This window comes from Vanacampus margaritifer, chromosome 2, assembly GCF_051991255.1.
Source record: "Vanacampus margaritifer isolate UIUO_Vmar chromosome 2, RoL_Vmar_1.0, whole genome shotgun sequence".
NCBI classification, from domain to species: domain Eukaryota; kingdom Metazoa; phylum Chordata; class Actinopteri; order Syngnathiformes; family Syngnathidae; genus Vanacampus; species Vanacampus margaritifer.
This window is the reverse complement of record NC_135433.1, coordinates 759735-780741: the sequence shown is the minus strand read 5'-3', so window position 1 is coordinate 780741 and position 21007 is coordinate 759735. Positions and strand designations below refer to the sequence as shown.

Here is a 21007-nt window from a genome sequence, read left to right as displayed (position 1 = left end):
GATCAGCTTTGACACAAACAGGACACAACTTGAATTCATATTTGTAATCAATTGATCAGCATTAGCGTGAATTCATCAACGTAATAACAAAAGATTGCGGGACAGAAGGATTATTTCCCTGCAGCGTGTCCTGATTGTGGTGACTCGCTAAAAGCTTCTTTTTTTTTTGCAGACATTTTTGGACGCGCCTGCGAGGTCACGGCACGGACGCTAAAAGCGTCATGAAACATTTAGCACGGCTGAGTGCACGTCTGCGGCGTGCGGGCGGGCGGGCATGGCGGGCGGGTGGTTGTTTGGCCGGCTGGCGATCTCCCTCGTCACGCTCACGATGCAGACGAGGGAGACCGCCGTCGAGTCCTCGCGACGCGTGAATAGCAAGTGGAGGTCAAATATCAGCGCGGTGTCACGCTACATGGCGGGAACATGAGCGCTTTTGTGCGTGTGGATATAAATAGACGATTAGCTGAAGGACAATCACGCAGGGCTCGGCGATACGGCCCCAAAAATCCAACTGACATTTTTTTTTATTATTTTTTTTTTTTCTCTCCCTGCTCACCATGCATACCACCACCCACCCACTGATGAAAATATTTGTCAGGGGTAGTAAACAATTAGTCATCAAATTTAAATGTAATGCCATAAAAGCTAGAGATAAACCGATGTTTTTGGGGGGGGGCGATACCAATAGTGATTATTAGTAGTCAAGAATGCCGATAATCAATATTTGAAGCCGATATTCATTTTCACTAAAATGCATAAAAATTGGGGGGGGGGAATACAAAGTCCAGCTCTTCATTTTGGGGGGGAATTTTAAAGGAAATGTTTATTGAGCAATATTTAGGGTTTGTAAAATAGTAAGTTTAAAAAAAAAAAAGGAAAAAAAATCTTAGTCAATAAACATCTTTGCTTTTAAAAATCTAACAACACGTTACGGAAATCTCCCAGAGGCAGTAGCATGTTTTCAAAAGTTAAATAAAAACTTAAGCAGTAAATAAAGTGTTCAAATATTTCAAATGATCTGAACTGATTTTAACTTATCTTAGTTTTAATTTCAAACAAAAACAGAAGGTGCAGAGTTGCCTGGGTCATTTGCATCTCTGAAAATTAAATGAATTAATAATAAATAAATAAAAATGAGTTCCCTTTTTCTTTTTTTTTTCTCAATGGATCTAATATCGGCCATATGATTCTTGAAAATGGCCGTTGCCAATATTTGTCATAATGCTGAATATCGGCGCCGATAATCGGTCCATCCCTAGTAAAAGCTGGGAGACCCCGCCTCTCAAAGGCACATCTTACAGTATTTTTATCAACATTTTCTGCTTGCATTTTTTTTTTTTTCCCGAACTGCGATGATGCTAGGCGGACTGGAACGGTAGCAGGTGGGGGGGGGGTTCATTGCTGGGGGGGTTACTGTGCATTCTTTATAAGACATCAATGCGAGCGGGAAAGAAAAGGGGTCACCGGGGGCTGGCGGCTCATTGTGCGACCCACAAAATCATCTTGCCAGCAAAGCCGTGGCGGATTTTTTTTATGCCCCACCAAAAAAAAAACAAAAAAAAAAACAGCTTCTTTGCGACGCTCGCTTACTGGAACCCCCACTTACCCCACTTCCCTTTTCTCTCATGTGCCGCCTTTATCTCGGCGCCGCAGCCTTCGCTTCAGGTAAGCCGAGTTTGACCTTGAAAAAAGGAAGCGGCGCCGACAGCGGCGGCGGCGGCGGCTAATCGACGGAGCTCGGGATTTGTGTGGAAACATGCGCGCGTGCGTGCGTGAGCGCGATATAGACTGCCATTGACTTGATAATGGCTTCCGCTTCACACAAAAGCCCTCGGCGCCATCGGCGCCATCGGCGCCATCGCACACGCACTCCACAAAGCCGTAGAAAGACACACTCGTGTTGACGCGCAGTCGACACGAGTGTGTCTTTTCCAGTACTGGCAAATTGGAATTTACAATTGCATACCTTCAGTGTCGTGCCACCGTTTGGCCACAAGGAAGCGGGTGGCAGCACTGAATTGGAGAAAGACGCGCAGCGTAATTGGCAGCAGAGAAGAAATGGCTGAAGATGCTCGTATGGTCTTTTTGCGCTCGTTTCAGTGGCAGCTGTTGAAGGGTTTAGAATGACTGTTACATCTACGCTAACTTCAATTAGCACATCTTTGCTTTTGGCATCATAAATTAGCATCATAAATTAGCATCAAGCTAACGAGCGTTCATTCTTTATACGGTTTGATTTAACATCTTGTTTAAATGTAACATCTACACTAACTTCAATTAGCCCATCTATGGCTTTTGGCATTAGAAGCTAGCATCAAGCTAACAAGCGTTCATTCTGTACAGTTTACTTGAACATCTCCTTGTTTAAATATAACATCTCCGCTAGACCATCTATGACTGGTGCCATTCTAAGTTAGCATCAAGCTAGTGAGCTTTTATTCTGTATACAGTTTGATTGAACATTTCGTTTCTAGCAGGTAAAATTGCACAATGGGAGCTAGCTAGCTAGCACCTGAAAGTAAAAATGCTGTCACAGTTTGGCTTTAGCCCAGATATTAGCTAGCTAGCTAGCTAGCTCCCTAGCAGGTCAATTCACAGCATGGGAGCTAGCTAGGGTGCTAAAGCCAAACTGTGGCAGGGTTTTTACTTTCTGGACTTGGATTTGCCACCTTTGCTGGCGACCATTGCTCGTAGCGGTAGCGTTTCCTCCCTTAGACCCAAAATGTCGCGCGTGGTGACGTCATCGTCCCACACGGAACCGATAAGGGAATCGTTAGCAAAAACGGCAAACGATGCCAAGGAATTGAAACACTGGGAGCCGGTTCTCAACAAGAAGCGCTTTTCGATTGTCATCCTTAAGCCTGAAGCAAGCGCGCTTGGCTTCTTTTTTGGCATGAGACAAGTCGTCTTTTCACTTTCTCAAAGTGATGTTGCACTTCACTCTCCCGTTTCTTGACCGAAAGAGTGAAAGCAGCCACTAAAGAACACTTTAAAAAGTGAAATCTTTCAATTTAAAAAAAGGCGTCAATAACAAGCGATTGTAAAAGCTGAATGTGATCTGCTTGTTGGCTTTCCTGCTGTGAACGATGAAAGCGGCCCGTCACAGCTTCTTATTGTTCCCGGTCAGATCAGAGTGCCGCGCTTTTAAAGGAAAGACGGCGTTCGATACCCAGACAAAGAGCGTAGCACAACGGGCCGCCCGCCCGCCCGCAGACCCGCCGCTCCCCGACCCGCCGCCCCCCTCCAAGACGACAGCGTCCGATCGATGCCGGCTATTCCTGGCCTGACGGGATGAGCGCGACGAGCCCGCTTGGGAATCGCCGACTCCATCTGGATGGAAGCGCACACGCTCGCCGTCTTACTGCACGTGTGCCAGTCAAAGGTCATTTCAAGGACAGGGCACCCCGTATGAACGTCGGCTCACTCAAACCTGAGATGAAGTGGAATTCGGTACCAATCGGACAAAATGTGGAGGACGCGCTTGTCTTTGAAGAATCCTTGAAAATGGCCACAATAGGCCGAAAAGGTAGGATGAGATCAAACAACGATGGACTTCCTGGCTCTTCTTCGGGTATGCCTTCTTGAGACCTTTTTTGTGGGTCTTCTCATGATAGACGCGTCTACCAAATGTCATGTTGTTAAGTCAAACTGGCTTCAGAGGCTGAATTTTCAAAAACATTCAAAGGAGCCTTGGAAATGACTCAAAGGAGTCTAAAATGGCAGCTTTGAACCAAAATGGCAGACTTTTTTCCAGCATAGCTTCTTGACACTTTTGGTGCTTAATGCTCATAATGGACATAATCGACCAAGTGCCATGTCGTTAAGTCAAACTGGTCGCGGCCCACAATGGCGGAATTTGAGCTCAGCACACGACACAACATCTGGAGTAGCACAAGAAAGACTCCAATCTTTCTTTTGACCTCTGACCTCAGCGTGAGATTAACGCTATCCCCTGTGCAGATTATTGGTTCGTTTGACCCCTGACCTCTATGAGCATCCAGTCAGGTCTTCCCCTAACGTCAGTGTTCACCTTTGAAGTCTACACAATCACAGTCATCCAAAGCCACAATTATGGAGACAAACACGTAAATGGTCGCCAGCCAATGTCAGGGCGCAAGTGGACAAACAATGGACTGGTCACCAGAAAATATTTGCACAAATGAAGACAAACACTGGAGCGTTTCAGAACAGATTTGAAAACTGTGAGGCGGACATGCTAATGCTAATAAAGACGAGGCTAATTGTGATCCATATGAATGGTTGCATATGTTGCTTGTAAAAAAAAAACAACCCATAAAGTTGGTTTGAATTGACCCAAATAGTGGACTGGTTCCTTTTTTGACCAAAATTGGGATATTTTGACCCTATTGACTCTTCAAACTGCTGGGTCAAATATAACCAAATTGGGTAAGAAAGGATGGACCGCAAATTGACCCAAGTAGTGGATTGTAAACTTTTTCACCCAAATTGGGTTATTTTTGACCCTCACGATACTGCTGGGTTACAAATAATCCCATTTGAGAAAATAATAATAATGATAATAAATGGGCTGACCTGTATACGTGGGTCAATTTGAACCAATTTTGTTTTATACCAATATATGAATAAATAAAAGGAAAATGATTTCAAAATATATAGTGAAAAAAATACCGAAGCAAAATGAAGCAACGAGAGAACCAAGTGAAAAAGTGAATTGATGAAAAGAAGAAGGAAAGTATATGAAGGCATGAATAAGTGAAGGATATGATGAGAGGGTGAATAAATGAAGAGGCAGTGGAAGGATGAAGGAGTGAGCAAATGAAGTAAGAGAGGAAAATGTAAGAAGCAATAAAAGAGCGGATGAAGGAAATGAATGAGGATGAAGAAGTGAAGCAATGAGAGGATGAAAGAAAAAAGTGAAGCAAAAGAATGAAAGTAGGGAGTGAAGAAATAAAACAATGGAAGGATAGAAGAATGAAAGTGTGAATAAATGATGAGGCGTAGTAAAAGGATGAAGGAGTGAACAAATGAAGTGATGGAGGGAAACGGGAACGTGAAGAAGCAATAAAAGGAGGAGAGAACAAAGTGTCTGAAGTGAAGAGATGAAGGAAAGTCATGAATAGATGAGGTCATGATGGGATGAAAGCGGGAAGGAAACAAATGAAGTGATAAATGAAAAGGGCGATGAAAGGATGAGTGGCCAGGAAATGAAGCCGAGACGAGAGGAGTGAAGAAAAATGAAAACACGGCAGGTTAGCCTACATGGAAGGAAGGAGCCGAACGTAAACGCATTGTGGGAACGCGGAGGGGAAGGCAACTCGGAACTCGCTCGACTCGGAACTCGCTCGACTCGGAACTCGCTCGACTCGGAACTCGCTCGACTCGGACCCACCTGGTTGTCGGAGAGCGCGGCGGCGTCGTCGCGGGCCAGCAGCAGCCGGACGAGCAGGTGCAGGCCCGGCGCGAAGAGTCCGGCCAGGATGGCCCAGGCCAGCGGCAGCGGCAGCATCCCGTAGGTGGCGAAGAGCGCGAAGAGCACGTAGCCCACGCCGTCGCCCAGCAGGCCGTAGCCCAGGCCGGCCGCCAGGATCTGCGTGGCCATGGCCGCCCAGGTGACGGCGCCGCTATACTGCAGGTAGCCGTGCGACGTGGCGTCCTTGCGCACGCCCACCAGCGCGCACACCACCACCTCCACGCCGGCGAAGAAGCCCAGCAGCGCGCCCTTCACCGGGTCCACGGGCGCCGGGGCCAGCGCCAGGTGCAGCGCCAGCAGCGTCAGCTTGGTCACCACGTCCAGGATGTTCATCACCACCAGCGACTTGCGCCGCTGGCCCAGGAAGTAGCGCTGGTACAGGCGCTCCAGGTCGCGCGACTTGAAGGCGTTGCGCAGCGTGGGGAAGATCACGCCGCGGTACGTGTAGCCCCAGTTGAGGAAGAAGTCCGAGTTGCCGGGCGCGCACGACGACTCGATCTGGAGGAAGCCCAGGTCGCTGCTGGCCCGCTCGGGGAACACTTTGGTGCCGCCGTTGTTGTGCTGCTGCTGCTGCTGCTGCTGCTGCTGCTGTTCCTGCTGAAGCTGCAGCTCGCCCGCCGTCGTCATCTGCTGGCCGGACGACGGCTGGCGCGCGTCCGGCCGCTCGGGTTCGCCCCCGCCCTGCTCGTGGATGAAGCGCTGCTCGGTGATGTGTCGGACCGCGTTCTGCCACAGCAGCCGCTTGCCGCCTTCGCCGCCGCCGCTGCTCGGCGTGCGCTTGGTGGCGTGCAGCTCCTCGCTGGCGCTCAAACAGCGAACCTCGGACAGCTCCATGCCGGCGAGTTACCTCAGCTCCTCGGCGGGGGTCTCGTCCTGGTCCTGGTCCTGGTGCTGCTGGTGGCGGGCGCGGCGCGAAGCGGCTGCGGCGTCGCGGGGGGAGCTCGTCGTCGTCGTCCTCATCCTCGCCAGCGAGCGTCCTCGTCCTCGTCCTCGTCCTCGTCGCCGCCGTCGTCACGCGACGAGACGCCTGACAAATGCGCGCGAGTGCGGATTAGGCGCGCGGATGAGCTCCACGCGCGGAAGCATCCGCAAACGCGCGCCTGGGAAACAAACAGGACGTTCGCGCGCTCCGCTTCTGGATTTGTTGGCGTCTTGACCGACTGACGCTCGACGGCGAGTGCGCGCGAAGCCTTCCTCCTCCTCCTCCTCCTCCTCCTCTTCCTCGCTCCGCGCCACGCAACACCTGCCTCTGCCTGCTGGGGAGGGGGGGAGGGGGGGGGCTTCCTCCTTTTCTTCCTCCTTTTCTTCCTCGTTTCTGTGAGGTCATAGCCGCCTCTATGTACGCGCTCTGTTTTGTGCTATGATTGACACTTCAAAAAACGTGCATCGAATGACCTTCACCACATGCTGTTTGACCTTGAGGACCCTTTTGTAATCACAGCAGGGGGACTTTTTTTTCTTGTTTGATTTTAGTGGACACATATCAGGGGTCACCGAGCACCAAGAGCTATTTGGGGGCTAGCAGTTTGATTCACACAATATAAATGTGCTCAAAATACCTTTAATGAGTGACATTTTTGATGAATATTCATGATTGTGATTTGTCACAATGATCAATATCAAAATACGTCACTGCCAATGTTCAACATCTTCAACACCATTCCTAGGAAATCACAATGTCCCATCACTGTTTCTACAACAGGCCCGTGGGCTAGTGGTGACCCCTGACCCAAATTGTTCCAGAAAAATCCCTTTATTGGAGCGTCGGGAATGGTGAATGATTCCCAATCATCATCGGAAAAAGTTCCGGAATATTCCCGCAAAATAATGTAAAGGAGTTTTTCAAAAGTGAAGATGATGGTCTTCTTATGACATTAGAAGGAAAGATTCAAAACAATTTTTCTCCTGGCTCAAAATATGCGTCACAATCTGTGGTCTGTCTGTCTTGGTTTTCGTTATCCTCGCCACTTCCTGTTTTATTTTGAAGTCTGACTGGTCTCCTTTCCGTTAGCTTGCCTTTCCTTGTATGTTGTTATCCCTGATTGTTCCCACCTGTGCCGTGTCAACCCCAGATGTTAAATAGTCGGCGTCTCGCCTGTCGCATGCCGTACCCAAGTTTTCGCACAAGCGGTTTTCGCACAAGCGGTTTTCGCACAAGCGGTTTTCGCAGCCTTGTCCCGTGGTCCTTTTGTCTGGTCCTGGAGTGTTTTTCGTCTCCTTTTTACCTCCATTATTGGAGCGCCTTTTGTTGGTCTCTGCCAGTGCCTTTTTTTTTCAGAGGTGATTTTTGGGGTTGAAAATAAAACTCTTTTTTTTTTTTTTTCCTACTCCGCATCTGAGTCCTCACGAAAGCAAACGGCAAACATTTGTTTTGCTTGTTGTTTTCTCTGCAGGTAAACGGGCCAAAGCGCTCTTTGACGCGTTCCTCTTCTTGCCGGCGTTTTGTGGCCATTTCGGGTCTCCGTCGTCATCGCACCAAATTCCTGGCCCACTTTTTTTTTTCTGCTTGGCGAAAGAAGCGGGGCAAAATGGGGCCAAGGCTTGTCAGCAATGAGACGAGCAGCGATGATTCTCTCTGAAACGGAAACCTTGAGGAGCCCACCCCCATTTTGACTCACGCATGCCCGGCGGCGTCGAGGAGGAAAGTTGCCTCATTGCTATTCCGTCTATTTTTACCCGCCTTCCTTTCGTCTGCGCCGCTTTGTGCCACTGCTGCCGAGGAGACGTCGACGAGCAATAAAAGAAGAAAAAAAAAGAAGAAGCAGCACTTGTGCTCATGCAGGCAGTCAGGCAGGCAAGCAGGGGTGTCCCAAGTAGGCCATCAGGCAGGCAGGCAGGCTGGCAGGGGTGTCCCAAGTAGGCCATCAGACGGCCCGCGTCAGGTGGAGCACACGCGCGCTCAAGTCGCCTTCCAAAATACTTGCGTCCTTCATTTCCTTCCTTTCATCCTTCTTTTCGACCTATCTTCCTTCATCCATTCCTTACACACTTTCTTCCTTTCAAGCATGTGTTTTTTTTTCATTCTTTCCTCACATCCTTCTTTCCGGGATTACTGCCCATTTTCCTTCCTTCCATTCATCCTTCATCTTCTTTTCCTCGTCCCTTCCTTTCATCCTTCCTTCCCGTTCTTCTTTACACTCTTCCTTCATTTTTTCCTCCTCCCAAACTACCCCCTTGCTTGCTTCCATCCTTCATTCGTTTTTTTTTCCTTCCCTCCTTTCCTTCCAAACTTTCTTCCTTTCATGCGTCTATCCTTCTTTCATTCCTCGTCTCCTATCTTTCAATCCTCATTCATTCCTTTCATCCTTATCTTTCTTTCATTCTTTCCATCAATCACTCCTTTTCTTCCTTCCTTGCCTCTTTCTGTCAACCCTCTTTCCTTGCTTACGTCCCTTCTTCCTTCATTATTTTTTTCTTCCTTGCTTCATCCTTCTTTTCGTCTACCCTCCTTCCTTCCTTGGCTACCTCCTTCTTGCTTCCATCCTTTGTTCATTCATTTCATCCCTCCTTCCTTTCCTCTTTCCATACACACTTCCTTCCTTTCATGCATTTATCCTTCATTCCTTCCTTGTCTGCTATCTTCCTTTTCCTCATTCTTTACTTTCATCCTCAGCTTTCTTTAGTTTCTTCCCTCTTTCATTCCTTGCATCTTTCCTTCCCTTGTTTGTTTGTTCCTTCCTTTTCTTCCAATTTCCTCCCTTTCTTCCGTCAACCCTCATTCCTTGCTTATGTCCCTTTTTCCTTTATCCTTCCTTATTTCCTTTCTTCCACCCTCTCGTCCTTTTTTTTCTAGCAACCTTCCTTCCTTAGCTTCCCCTTCCATCCATTCATTCATTTCCTCCTTTCAAGCCTGTATCCTTTCATTCCTTCCCTTCATCCTTCTTGCATTCATTCCTTCATCTTTTCCTCAGTCCTTCCTTCAACCTTTCTTCTTTTCCTTCCAAACTTTCTTTCATTCATTCCTTGTCTCCTATCTTTCTTTCCTCATTCCTTACTTTCATTCTCATCCTTTCTTCCCATCCTGCCTCCATTGGCAGCTTCCTTCCTTCCTCCCTCGCACCTACTTTTCTGTTGCCTTCCTTTGTTCCCTCCTTCCTCCTCACCCCCGTTTTTTTATTCACGCGCCCAGAGGCTTCACGCCGTGTTGGAGCGTCGCTCACACGCAACGTTGAAAAGAAGAAGCACAGGCCTAAACGGGCTCTTACGGTTTGTTGTGCGCGAGCGTGCGCTTTCCTGAGCGGCATCAGCAACGGCTTCCCGCCGCGAAGGTCGCCGCCGCCAAATTGGTCAAAGCGCAGCAGCTGAGCGGACAGCACGCGCGACCCCGCCATGATTTACCGCCGCTTTGTTTGTTCCAAATGTCCTGATGTGCACCGAGCACACCGTCAATAACACCCACACCCTAAATTGTCTAGAGCGCCTCATTGTGCTTCATGTTCTTTGCATTGCAAAAATCACATGCAAAGCCACGTTATTTTTGTGCATTTTTTTTTTTAAACTGTCAATAAAAACACATGCGCATTTATTTACATACATGCATTACGGGACTTCAACTTACAAACACACACACACGATCTAGTACATCATTTTTTTCACTAACAGGCTAACACTTGATTGATTGTGTGTCTGAGTGCGTCGGTGTGCGAAGACGATGTCGATCTCCGGCCGCAAAAGCAAACATGCTGATGAGCTCCAGCAGGTAGATAAGGTGTGCAGAGGGTCGCCATGGTAACAGCCAGCGGCAGAGGAACGGCGAGTAACAAGTGAAAAAGGGAACATCAGGAACTGTAAATCTGACATCAGTAGCTTTTTAGCATTGCATCAATAGCGTAACATACATCATGACACTGTAGCATAGTCATCGCAAAGCGCCTTAGCATAGCATTGTACCGTATGACACTGTAGCATAGCTAATAGCATAGCATCTTAGCATAGAGTGACATCAAAGATTAGCATCATAGCACTGCCTTTTAGCAAAGCATGATACTGTAGCATAGCATCTGAGCATAACCTGACATATTAGCAAGCATAGCATGAAATCATAGCATGGCATCTTAGATTGACGCTTTTGTGGCATCACATCTTAGAATTAAGTTGACCTCAGGTATAGCATCATAGCATAGCATCTTGGCATAGCGTGACACAGTAACATTGCTAAAAGCATATCATCTTAGCAGAGCGGGACATTAGAAATGAGCATCATAGCAGAGCATTTTAGCATAGCAAGATACTGTATCATAGCAGTGTCTTTTCAGCATAGCATGAAATAATAGTATAGCACCTAAGCATAGAATGACACTGTAGCATTTTAGGATAATGTTGAACTCAAGTATAGCATCATAGCATAGCATCTTAGCATAGTGTGACACTGCAGTATAGCATAATAGCATAGCATTTTTGGCATAGCAAGACACAGTAGCATAGCATCTTTGCATAGCATAACAATGTAGCACAGCGTTTTAGCATAGCGTGACATCTTAGCTTACCATGATTGACCTTCCCTTTTACAAGATTCTTTTAGTCATCGTTCACAATACGGCGATAGTTTTTAGTTTAGTTTTTTTAAATATGAACAAAATCATTGGAAAATGTAGTCAACTGAGTTACCGGCACGGTGAAGTCAAGGTACGAGGTTGCGCTTGTCGATTCGTGTCAACAACGTCACCATTAGAAAGACGCTAAGGCTGCTCATGCTAATCTGCACTAAGAACTAAGGATGATGTTTGCAGCTACGCAGTCCCCAGTTTTGCCACATCGGCAATCCACTCCGTTAGCATAAAGCTAAGGCATAATGGCAAATTGGGGTGGCTAACAAATAGCAACACTGCGGCCTCCCGCTATTCGCGAGGGCCGGACCACCAATAGCAAACATCGCCGTACCATTCAACACAATGTAATTGTATTGGGGGAAAATAATCATAAGAATAATTGTGGGGGGTTAGAGACGTAATTAACTCATTTACTGCCATTGACGGCTATAAACGTCAAAAATTCATTTCAACTATTTGTTAGTTTAACATTTTTTCCACTTTTGTTAACAAGAGTATGAAAACCTTTTCTTTTTTTTTTTATTGTACATTTAGAACAGATACATTTGTGATTAATCGTGAGTTAACTCGTGAAGTCATACAATTAATTACAAGTAAACATTTTAATCGCCTTTTTCACTTAATTACTGACTATAAAATGACTGTATGAATAAAAGATACAGCCACATTTGTATTTGGTAATCCTTTTTGTCCACTTTAATAACAAGAGTATGAAAACCTAGAATTTTTTATTGTACATTTAGAACAGATATCAAATTTGTGATTCGTTGTGAGTTAACTAGTGAAGTCATGCGATTAATTACAAGTAAAAAATTGAATGGCCTGACGCCCCTCATTTTAATAATCTTTTCTTCTTTTTTAAAAAGGAATTTATGGCAGAGAATTAAGAGCAAGAAGAAGAGGCAGAGAAGGTCCCCTACTAAGCTACAGTAATAGTTCCTACAGAGCCGAGAGAATATTTTGTAAAGTTGTCCTCTCTTTTCACGTGTTGTTTGGTGGTTTACAATTAGTGCAACTTTGATGCTAATTCTGTTAGCCCATCAATGATGTTTCACATTTTCATTTAGCATTAAGATAACGGACTTTCCCAAGATGAGATAATAAGGTTTGATTGAATCCGATGACTGGCAGATTTCCTTGGCAGCCAAAAGAGCGAGGCGGCGCGGCGTCTGGCGCCAAAACGTCGGCGTCGCGAACGCCGCCAGCTGGTGGAGCGGCAAAAGTGTCGCAGCAGCTGAGAGGAGCACAAAGTCAACACCGACGACAGCGGCCGGCCGGGTCGGTGCCGCTCTGCCAAGCTGACATTGGGGGACGCTCAGGACGAATCCACCAACGTCTGCGCAATCATGTTAGGATTTGCTGGTTGTTTTTTCGGGAGCAACGCGAGCGTGACGCGATGAGATTTGACGCCTCATCGAAGTGAAATCCTCGTTTGCCAAAGCCCCTTTGGTCGCAATTTGCCAAATGAAAACAGGGGAAATTATCCTTGCTGCTTTGAGACAGGAAGGTCAAAGTTCACCTTTCGGATTTTTGCTCTTCTTTGGTAACAAGCTGGAAAAATGGCTTCACGTTTCCAGTCAAGAAGATGAAGATTTTTTGTGAAATGTTCTCACAATTTCCTTTTTTTCTTTTTAACTGTGAGAAGTGTCGACGTGGTTTGTGTCAAACGTTGATTTGACAACTTCAACTAAATTGCCGTTTGTTTGCACAATGCGCAGGTTGGAAGAAAAAAAACTGAAAAAAGGAAATGCCGATAACCGGAAACCCAAAAAACATGAAAAGTTTCGCAAGACTTAGGACTGCACCATCATTTGACAAGATGGACATTTGTGAAAAAGGAACTCACAAATGACTCAAATGTTCAAAGTGATGAAAGCCATTTTAGCCAAATGTTACAAAAAAATATTTTCACAGGTCGCAACTAACAAACAACGACAGAGCAAAAATGTTGAGTTTGATATAAAATTGCAGCCTTCAGGCTTACACTGAAAGTGATTATCAGTATAATCAATTTAATGACATTCAAAAATGATTCTTTTTTTTCAAAGTAACGAGGTTTTCAAATGTTGGCCGTGAGCCCGAAATTATAGTAAGAAAAAGAAGAAGTAAGTCTAAATATGTTGGAAGCGTTTGCAAACAGCGAGAACGTAAGAAGCTTACGTATCATCTGTCCACTTTTCGGAAGCGCGCGGATCATCAGATTAAAAAAAAAAAGAAGTGGGATTAAGTTCAACTCGTCGGCAATCTGATCGCAAGAGCTTCTTAAATAACAATCTCATGAATATTCATACGTTCACGCTGGGAGGCCCAACGTCGCCTGTGATTGGCTGACAGGCAGGAAGTGCAGCTGATTCCGGAATTCTTGCTTGGAATTTTGACGCGCTCCTCTGCAAAGTTTTTTTAATGTAGTTATTATTTCCACTAATATTTATGCAAATACATAAATTCATGCTAACGCATTTTAAGTAGTTTAAAAAAAATAACGATTGATTTTCATTTTGAAATTCAATACAATAAAACATTATAAAATGTATATTTAAAGTTTAGCAAAAAATATTTATTTTCGCCCCAAAAATATCTTATAAATATATAAGATACAATAAGATATAAATATCTTACTAAAATATTTTATTTCAAATGAATAATTGTTTTCTCATTTTTAAACTGTATCATAAATCTTTTCATTTAATTGCATTGTTCATCATGATATAATTATAACCACTTAATCAATTATTTTCTCAATTAAATAAAACACAAAACATATTTGATTGTCCAATCAAATTTGATTTCTATAACACTCTTTATATATATATAATGTAAGTATCAAACTGCTGTACAGTTTTTCTAATTAGCGCCACTTCTACCAAAAGCCCCAGCAAATGTTGTACAGAGGTGGCAAATCCAGGTCCAGAAAGTAAAAACCCTGGCTTTAACCCCTAATGCTAGCTAGCTAGCACCATGGGAGTTAGCTAGAGAGCTAGCTAGCTAGCTAGCACCTGAAAGTAAAAACCCTGCCACCACAATTTGGCTTTAGCCCCTAATGCTAGCTAGCTAGCTAGCTAGCTCCCTAGCAGGGAAAGGAGCGCCATGAGAGCGAGCTAGCTAACACCTGAAAGTAAAAACCCTCCCACAATTTGGCTTTAGCCCATGATGCTACCAAGCTATCTGTTGCTGTTGTAGCTAGCTAGCTCCCTAGCAGCTGATAATCAGTTGTATGTATGGAAGTGGGCGTGGAAAGTCCAATGTCAGTCCCATTTAAAATGAATGGGGAAAAGATTTTTCTCCACTTTATTTCGAACATTTAAAATGACAATAAAACAAAAGAACATCATTTGACAATTAACAGAGACATTTTAGTTATTCCGCAAAACAAGGATGAAATATAATATGTTTTTTTTTCTCCATAAATAATAGTAATGACTTCCAAAGAAACTCATTCACAAAAGAAAAGACTTACTGTTTGAAATGGAATAGGATGAAGCAACTGCTTATCGAGTCCTATCCCGATTTGATTTGATTTGAACTCATCCATCCATCCATCCATTTTCTTGGCCGCTTTTTCCTCACAAGGGTCGCGGGGGTGCTGGAGCCTATCCCAGCTGGCTTCGGGCAGTAGGCGGGGTACACCCTGAACTGGTTGCCAGCCAATCGCAGGGCTGATTTGAACTCATTATTCATAAATGCCTTAACAAAAATTGTACTATCAGCCACTGTTTTATGATTCCTCCCTAGCATATTTAGCAAAAATAATTGACAAATATTTGTACTTCTTGTAATGTTTTCCTCAAGACCATTGCACAAAACCACATACTTTAGAGTTTGGTGCGAGTATAATGTTGTTTGAATTTCAATTCCCTTTTAAATAATAACCTCCTCTCTCTCTGTAAATAATTGTTGTATGTTGCCGGGCAGCATTTTATTTTAACTTTAGTGTGCATAATTTTAAAAATAGTTTATTGGTGTGTTTAAGATATCCTACATGATTTATTATTCTTATGGCTTTTTTTTTTTTTTTTTGCAGTGTGCATAATGATTGTATTGTGGTTTTGTAGAAATGACCCCAAACTTCTACACAGTAATTCAAATGTGCTAATATTAATAAACAATACAAAATATACATTGCTTTTTCATTTAATGTGTGTCCGGCCTTTCCCAACAATCCAACAGTGCTTGCTAACTTTGCCCTAAAATGTTTTATGTATAAATAAATTAAATATAATATAATACTGTACAATAATAATAATAATAATAATAATAAAACAAGAATGTTTTATACGGGCTTTTCAGCAGATTTTGTCGACAAGAATCACACCCAGAAATTTCTTTTCACAAACCCGTTCAATTTGAGCGTCGTTAATCCTCTGTATTATTTGTGTATTTATTTTACGGTTTCCAAACAACATCAGTTTGGTTTTATTCAGAAGAAGTTTGTTTAAGTCAAAGCATGTTTTAAGTTGATTTAATTCTTTGGTGACCACCACCACATGCTGCTGCAGGTTGTGCCCAGAACAGAAAATGTTTGTGTCATCTGCAAATAGCACAAACTTTAAGATTTTCCAAACCATACAAATGTCGTTTATGTACATAATGAACAATTTTGGTCCCAAAACCGACCCTTGTGGGACTCCATAAGTAATACCCATTTGAGTTGATTTGTGATTTCCCTCCCAATTACACAAATTGATTCCTCTTGGATAGAAAATCTATCGACCAGTTGAGTGCAACTCCTCTAATTCCCTATTTTTCAAGTTTCCTAACGAGTACATGATGATTTATTGTGTCAAATGCTTTTTTTTTTAAGTCTACAAATCCTCCTATTTTTTGGGGTCCAGAGAACTGGTCATTTATTCCATTAGCCCCATTAAAATACCACTAATTGTCGCAGCCACCTACTGTAAGTGCTGCGAAATTCATTCTCTTGAGCCATCATCCCCTGAGGGAGCGGTGAGCAGCAGCAGGAGCCGCGCTCGGGAATGTAACCCCCCCCCAATTCCAACCATTAATGCTGAGTGTCAAGCAGGGAGGTCTTTGGTACGACCCTGCCAGGGATTGAACCCACAACGTCCCAGTCTCAGGGCAGACACTCTACCACGAGGCCACCGAGCTGGTTGGTGTGAATCTCCGTCCAGATCGACTGTCAGTGTTAGATAGAGGTATCTTCGTTATCCCATATTTTGTCTTTTATTAATTGTAAAGCATTTATTCAACATTGTGACCTCTGTTTGAATTGTGTGACATTGAGTCGACTGCAGTCACAAGACAGGAAATTTGCCCTGATCACAAGACAAATGGCCGGAACATTTTTATGGCTGAGAAGCTTTTAGTGTTAAAGAATGTCTGCATTGTTGCCCGTGTAAATGATTGTCACATTGCTGCTACGTGTTTCCCCAAACCCCTCAGAGCAGTAATGTCCATGTGGTAGGTCATCCCAATAAAAAGAGGAGAAACGACAGAAATGGGCAGGAGGTTGTGATCTGCACATCTCTGTTAATCCTCCTCGCGAATCTCTATCGCTCGTCTTCCTTCCGAGTCTGTTTATTAAATGTTCTAGGTTGAATGAACCCAACAGCCATTTAACAATTCATACTTTTCAAAGAAATCATCTAGTCTATTTGCAAAAAGGTTTTCTAAAATTTTGGGAAACAAAAAACAAAACCTTTTTGCAAATAGACAAGATGAGTTCATTGAAAGTGGACTATCAACGTTAAATTGTGCCAATACTGTCAATCAGACGATAAATAAATAAATACCCCGGAAGGTGTGAATTTTTGAAGCAAGTTGAAATTTGAACGTTGAGAATCGGATGTATTATGTGGGAGGAGTTTCATGGCAAAAAAGCGAGGAGAACAAAAATCACAATAACATATGTGGGAATGCTGCAATTAAAAGCAGGGCGGAGTCTCACGGTGACTTCATTGTCAAGGATATCAACAGCGGACTGGTCGCCAGTCTATGCCAGGGCAAATGAATGTCATTTCGGTGTTTATTGTAATTTGCTTCCCAGTGCTCAAAAGTCTTATCTTATGAACATTTTTCAACTCGGATCATAGCCGTCATGGATCGATGACGTCATCATCGTGGTGCTACTCAGGAGCGGAGCCAGAAAATTTTCATCGGGGTGGCCAGTGTAATTTCATAAATAAATAAAATCGAATATAATAGATACAACTAAAATTATAATATATAAAAACAATAATCAAATTTATAACAATAATAATCATCGATAATAATCATCATCATAAATAAATAAATAAAATCTAATATAGTAAAATAAAATAATAATATAAAAACAATAATAATAACATTAATAATAATAATCATCATAAATAAATCTCCAGAAAATAAATAAAATAAATAAATAAATCTATAAAATCTAATGTAACAAATAATAATAATAATATAAAAACTATAATAATACGATTTATAACATTAATAATAATAATAATGGATAAAATATAATATAATAAATAAAAATAAAATAATAATAATATAAAAACAATAACAATAAAATTAATAATAATCAATAATAATAATGATGATAATAGTAATCATAAATACAACAATTCTAAAGATGAAATAATGTTAACATAAAAACAATAACAATAAAATCAATAACATACATAATAATAATCAATAATCATCATCATCATCATAATCATGAAGAAAAATCACGGATACAAAAATGTTCCCTTTGGTATGGGGGTGGCCAGAGTGGTGGCCATGGGCACCATGTAGCTCCGCCCCTGTTGCTACTATGCTCTTGTTTGTGTACAGTATTTCCATTGGTCAGCCCTGCTGGCAGATGTCAATCATTTGACTTGAAGAGACACGTCCAATCCTCTAATCGGCGGCCTTAAATCCAAAAGGTCTTTAAGGGCTTAAAAAGCACAACCGACTTTCACACTCAACAAGCGACATGCTGGCTAATTAGCTTGAAGCTAATTCTTTCCCAACACTTTAGTTTGGTCAATAATTTGTAAAAATGACACCCACACACATGAACTGATTAATAGCATGGATTTGTGAAAAGCTCCTGAAATTGAGCACATTCCGGCAGTACTACTTTTCATGTTGTGTGCAATATTTCCTTTCAATAAAAAAATGATCAGGAAAGAAGTCATACAAATCTATGGAAGCGTATTGTTGCAACACCAGAAAAAAAAAAGTTCAATGTTACGCTATACCCTGATTACTTACACGTTAAAAACGTGATTAAATGTCACGATTTATTACATTATAACCTAATAAGCTTCACATTATAATGTGATGAGTTTCACGAGTTAATGTGATAACATTGACATTATAAAGAGACAAGTCGCACAGCGTAACATGATAAGTTTCACAATTGAACATGTTAAGTTTTACTTCACTTCCGTGTTCAGCAAAACAAAACAAAGCAATTCCTTTTGTCCTTGTTGTGTCTTCTGAATCGAATGTACGCGCTACTGAGCTCTGCTGTTATTCTATACAACTGTAATAAATAAATAAATACAATGGGGGCAAGTATTTCAAAAGGTTTCACATGTAACAATACGACAGCCACATCAGACTGGCATTAACCTGAATTGAAAGCAATTGCTTTGTTTTGTCCGATGTGGAGGACAAACAAACTTAGCAAGTTACGTTTATCAAGTTCAAACAACAATGTGCTCAACAATCCAAAGTGGATCCAATATACCGAAACCATTAGGTAAAAAAGTAACCTGACATTTTCCACAACGTTTGCATTGGTTGTCCAAGTGTCAAAGTCAACTAATCAATCAACAAATCAACCGATAATGTGGTCATTTTAACGAATAGCCAGTCACGTCAGACACCACATGGGGATCATGCAATGACGTCACCTTACCGCGCGCGCGCGCGCGGGCGGGGGCGAGTCTTGCACACCTGCGCGAGTCAGCGTTCCATCACGGTGCCTTCACGGATCCTCGTTTGCTTGGCTGTCACTCTGTGCAATCCAAGAGCGCGGGGGTGTTTCTTTTCGTTTCTTGTCCTCCACCCCCCCTTTTTTGTATTCCGCTCACGTGTAAACACTTCCGTGTTGTGCTCGCACCGAGAAGGAAGTCTGAAGCGAGGCCGACGGGCGGCTTCCGTCTGCCTTGTGAGCGTCCACAGACGCACGCGCCTCAGTGAAGGTCTCCCGCCCCCGAGCGAGCGAGTCGAAGCATAGCGGTGGACGGCGGTGGTGCTCGGACCGTACGTTAGCTCGAGAGGCTAACCGCTCTGTAGGCTGCTCGTCCGCGGAGCGGGTTCGGCTCGTGTCGGCGACCTCGGCGGGTTGTGCGTGTTGTCCTGGAACTCGCTGGCTGGTCAACTTTGACGCTCGGGCGCCGTCGGGACGCGGAAGTGGTCGCCATTGCGATGTCAGAAAGATGGAGGCTAACTAACTAGCTGGCCACACGGTCACTGCGACACTTGGACGCACTTGGACTTCGCCGACTCCGCCGACATGCCAGCAGGTCAGAGCACACTCGGGACAGAAAGGATTTCAAACTGGAATGTTGATTTGTACCTGTGACGTGGCTGAGAACTTTTAAAACAGTGCTTCTCAACCTTTATTCAGTGACGTAGCCCCTGTGAAACATTTTTTTCAGCCAATACATTTGTAATTGAAGAAAAAATAAATACAAATAAAATAAAATGCCATCATGGTTTGATTTATTAAACTGTAGAACTCTATTTGTATTTATTTGATCTCTTGGACTATTTGGAAATAAAAAGAGATAACTAACTAATAACAAACAAACAAACATTTGTGCACATACAAATTATTATCAACATAAAGTGTCATATTTGGGGATTATAGTAAAGCTCTGTTCTCAAAAAGAAATAAACTAAATTTTAAATAAAGTTTTCAAGTGATTGACAGGCGATTCTTGGTGGCATATGACAAGTTGGGTCAAACCATTCGGTAATGGGGCAGATGCTGGGTTTTTAGGACACTGAAATTCAATTACCTACTGAATATAAAATTCATTTGATTAACTTTTTTAGATCTATTTACATATACTTGAAAAAATAAATGTTAAAATCTCACGTACCTCCTGGAGTGCCTTCACGTACGCCCATTTGAGAGCCACTGTTTTAAAAGATCCAGCATGAGTGGTGCGTTTAGGGACCCCGGGGTTGAGTAGGTTGTGTTTAGACAACACTTGAACCCCCGTTTCTAGTGGACCGTGTGTTCCAGACCCGGCCGAGATGGGAAAACATCCGCGATGTTCACAATTTGTTGAAAACAAACCACATATTTGTATTTCTCTTGCCTGTGACTAGCATAGTCGTCAAACCACATTTTCAAGTCAAAAGAATCCTCACAAATGCAATTACAACGCTCTAAAGTCCAATGCTTTTCGATGAGCAGAGAACTTCCTTTCACCGAGGTAATGCTGCATTCGAGGAAGGTGGGAAGTCGTAATGATCTCACTCGGATCGTTCCACCTCAAAAGTGTTCCAGGCAAATGTAAACAACAATGATGGCTGATTAGGATAAATTGTTTGTTATGCAGTCAGTCGACATCACATCGGCCAAACAATCAGCCATTTTCCCCTTAAAACGTCATCAAAGTAAAGCAACGTTTCCGACGTTGTGAAAGTACTCTGAATGCACCATTTTGCTTGCGCAGCATTAGCAACTAGCTAGTGTGTAGCCTATGTTATTCTGTTTTGTTGTCCCGAAGCGTCCTTTAAGCTGTTGAATGACCCCAGTTGGAGTTCACTGTCAAAATAAACACAGCGATAAGAATTACATCCACTGTATATTTAAATACAAAACATGCTTCGTTTTTAAACATTGCTAGCTTAGCGCTAATGCTAAAAGCGAAGGCAAGATCCAATTCAAATCCTAACAGGAAGTAATCATCAACTTCGAGAGTGTTTTTCCTTCAAACAACGAATATTCACACACAAGTACAGTGGGAACACAATTTTATGCATTAAATATATATTTTTAATTGATTCAATTTCGATTTTTCCCGATTCAATTCGATTGACTTCAGTTCAATCCGAT

General features: G+C 43.1%; 2 protein-coding genes across 7 annotated transcripts in view; one reads left to right on the top strand and one right to left on the bottom strand.

The window, feature by feature from the left end:
- Positions 1-6702, bottom strand: part of adcy8 (adenylate cyclase 8 (brain)) — a 58454-nt gene extending 51752 nt beyond the window's left edge. For all 3 annotated transcript variants that reach the window (XM_077556311.1, XM_077556312.1, XM_077556313.1), the window contains exon 1: positions 5372-6702. In XM_077556311.1, the coding sequence (XP_077412437.1) occupies positions 5372-6286 (915 nt within the window). In that variant the 5' untranslated portion in view covers positions 6287-6702. The remainder of the gene's footprint in view (positions 1-5371) is intronic.
- Positions 6703-18878: 12176 nt separating this feature from the next.
- The window catches only part of efr3a (EFR3 homolog A (S. cerevisiae)), a 54650-nt gene continuing 52521 nt past the window's right edge, over positions 18879-21007 (top strand). Inside the window, exon 1 of one of the 4 annotated variants that reach the window (XM_077556831.1) lies at positions 18879-19460. In XM_077556831.1, the coding sequence (XP_077412957.1) occupies positions 19451-19460 (10 nt within the window). In that variant the 5' untranslated portion in view covers positions 18879-19450. The remainder of the gene's footprint in view (positions 19461-21007) is intronic. The other 3 variants (XM_077556832.1, XM_077556834.1, XM_077556835.1) reach the window with 3 other exon arrangements.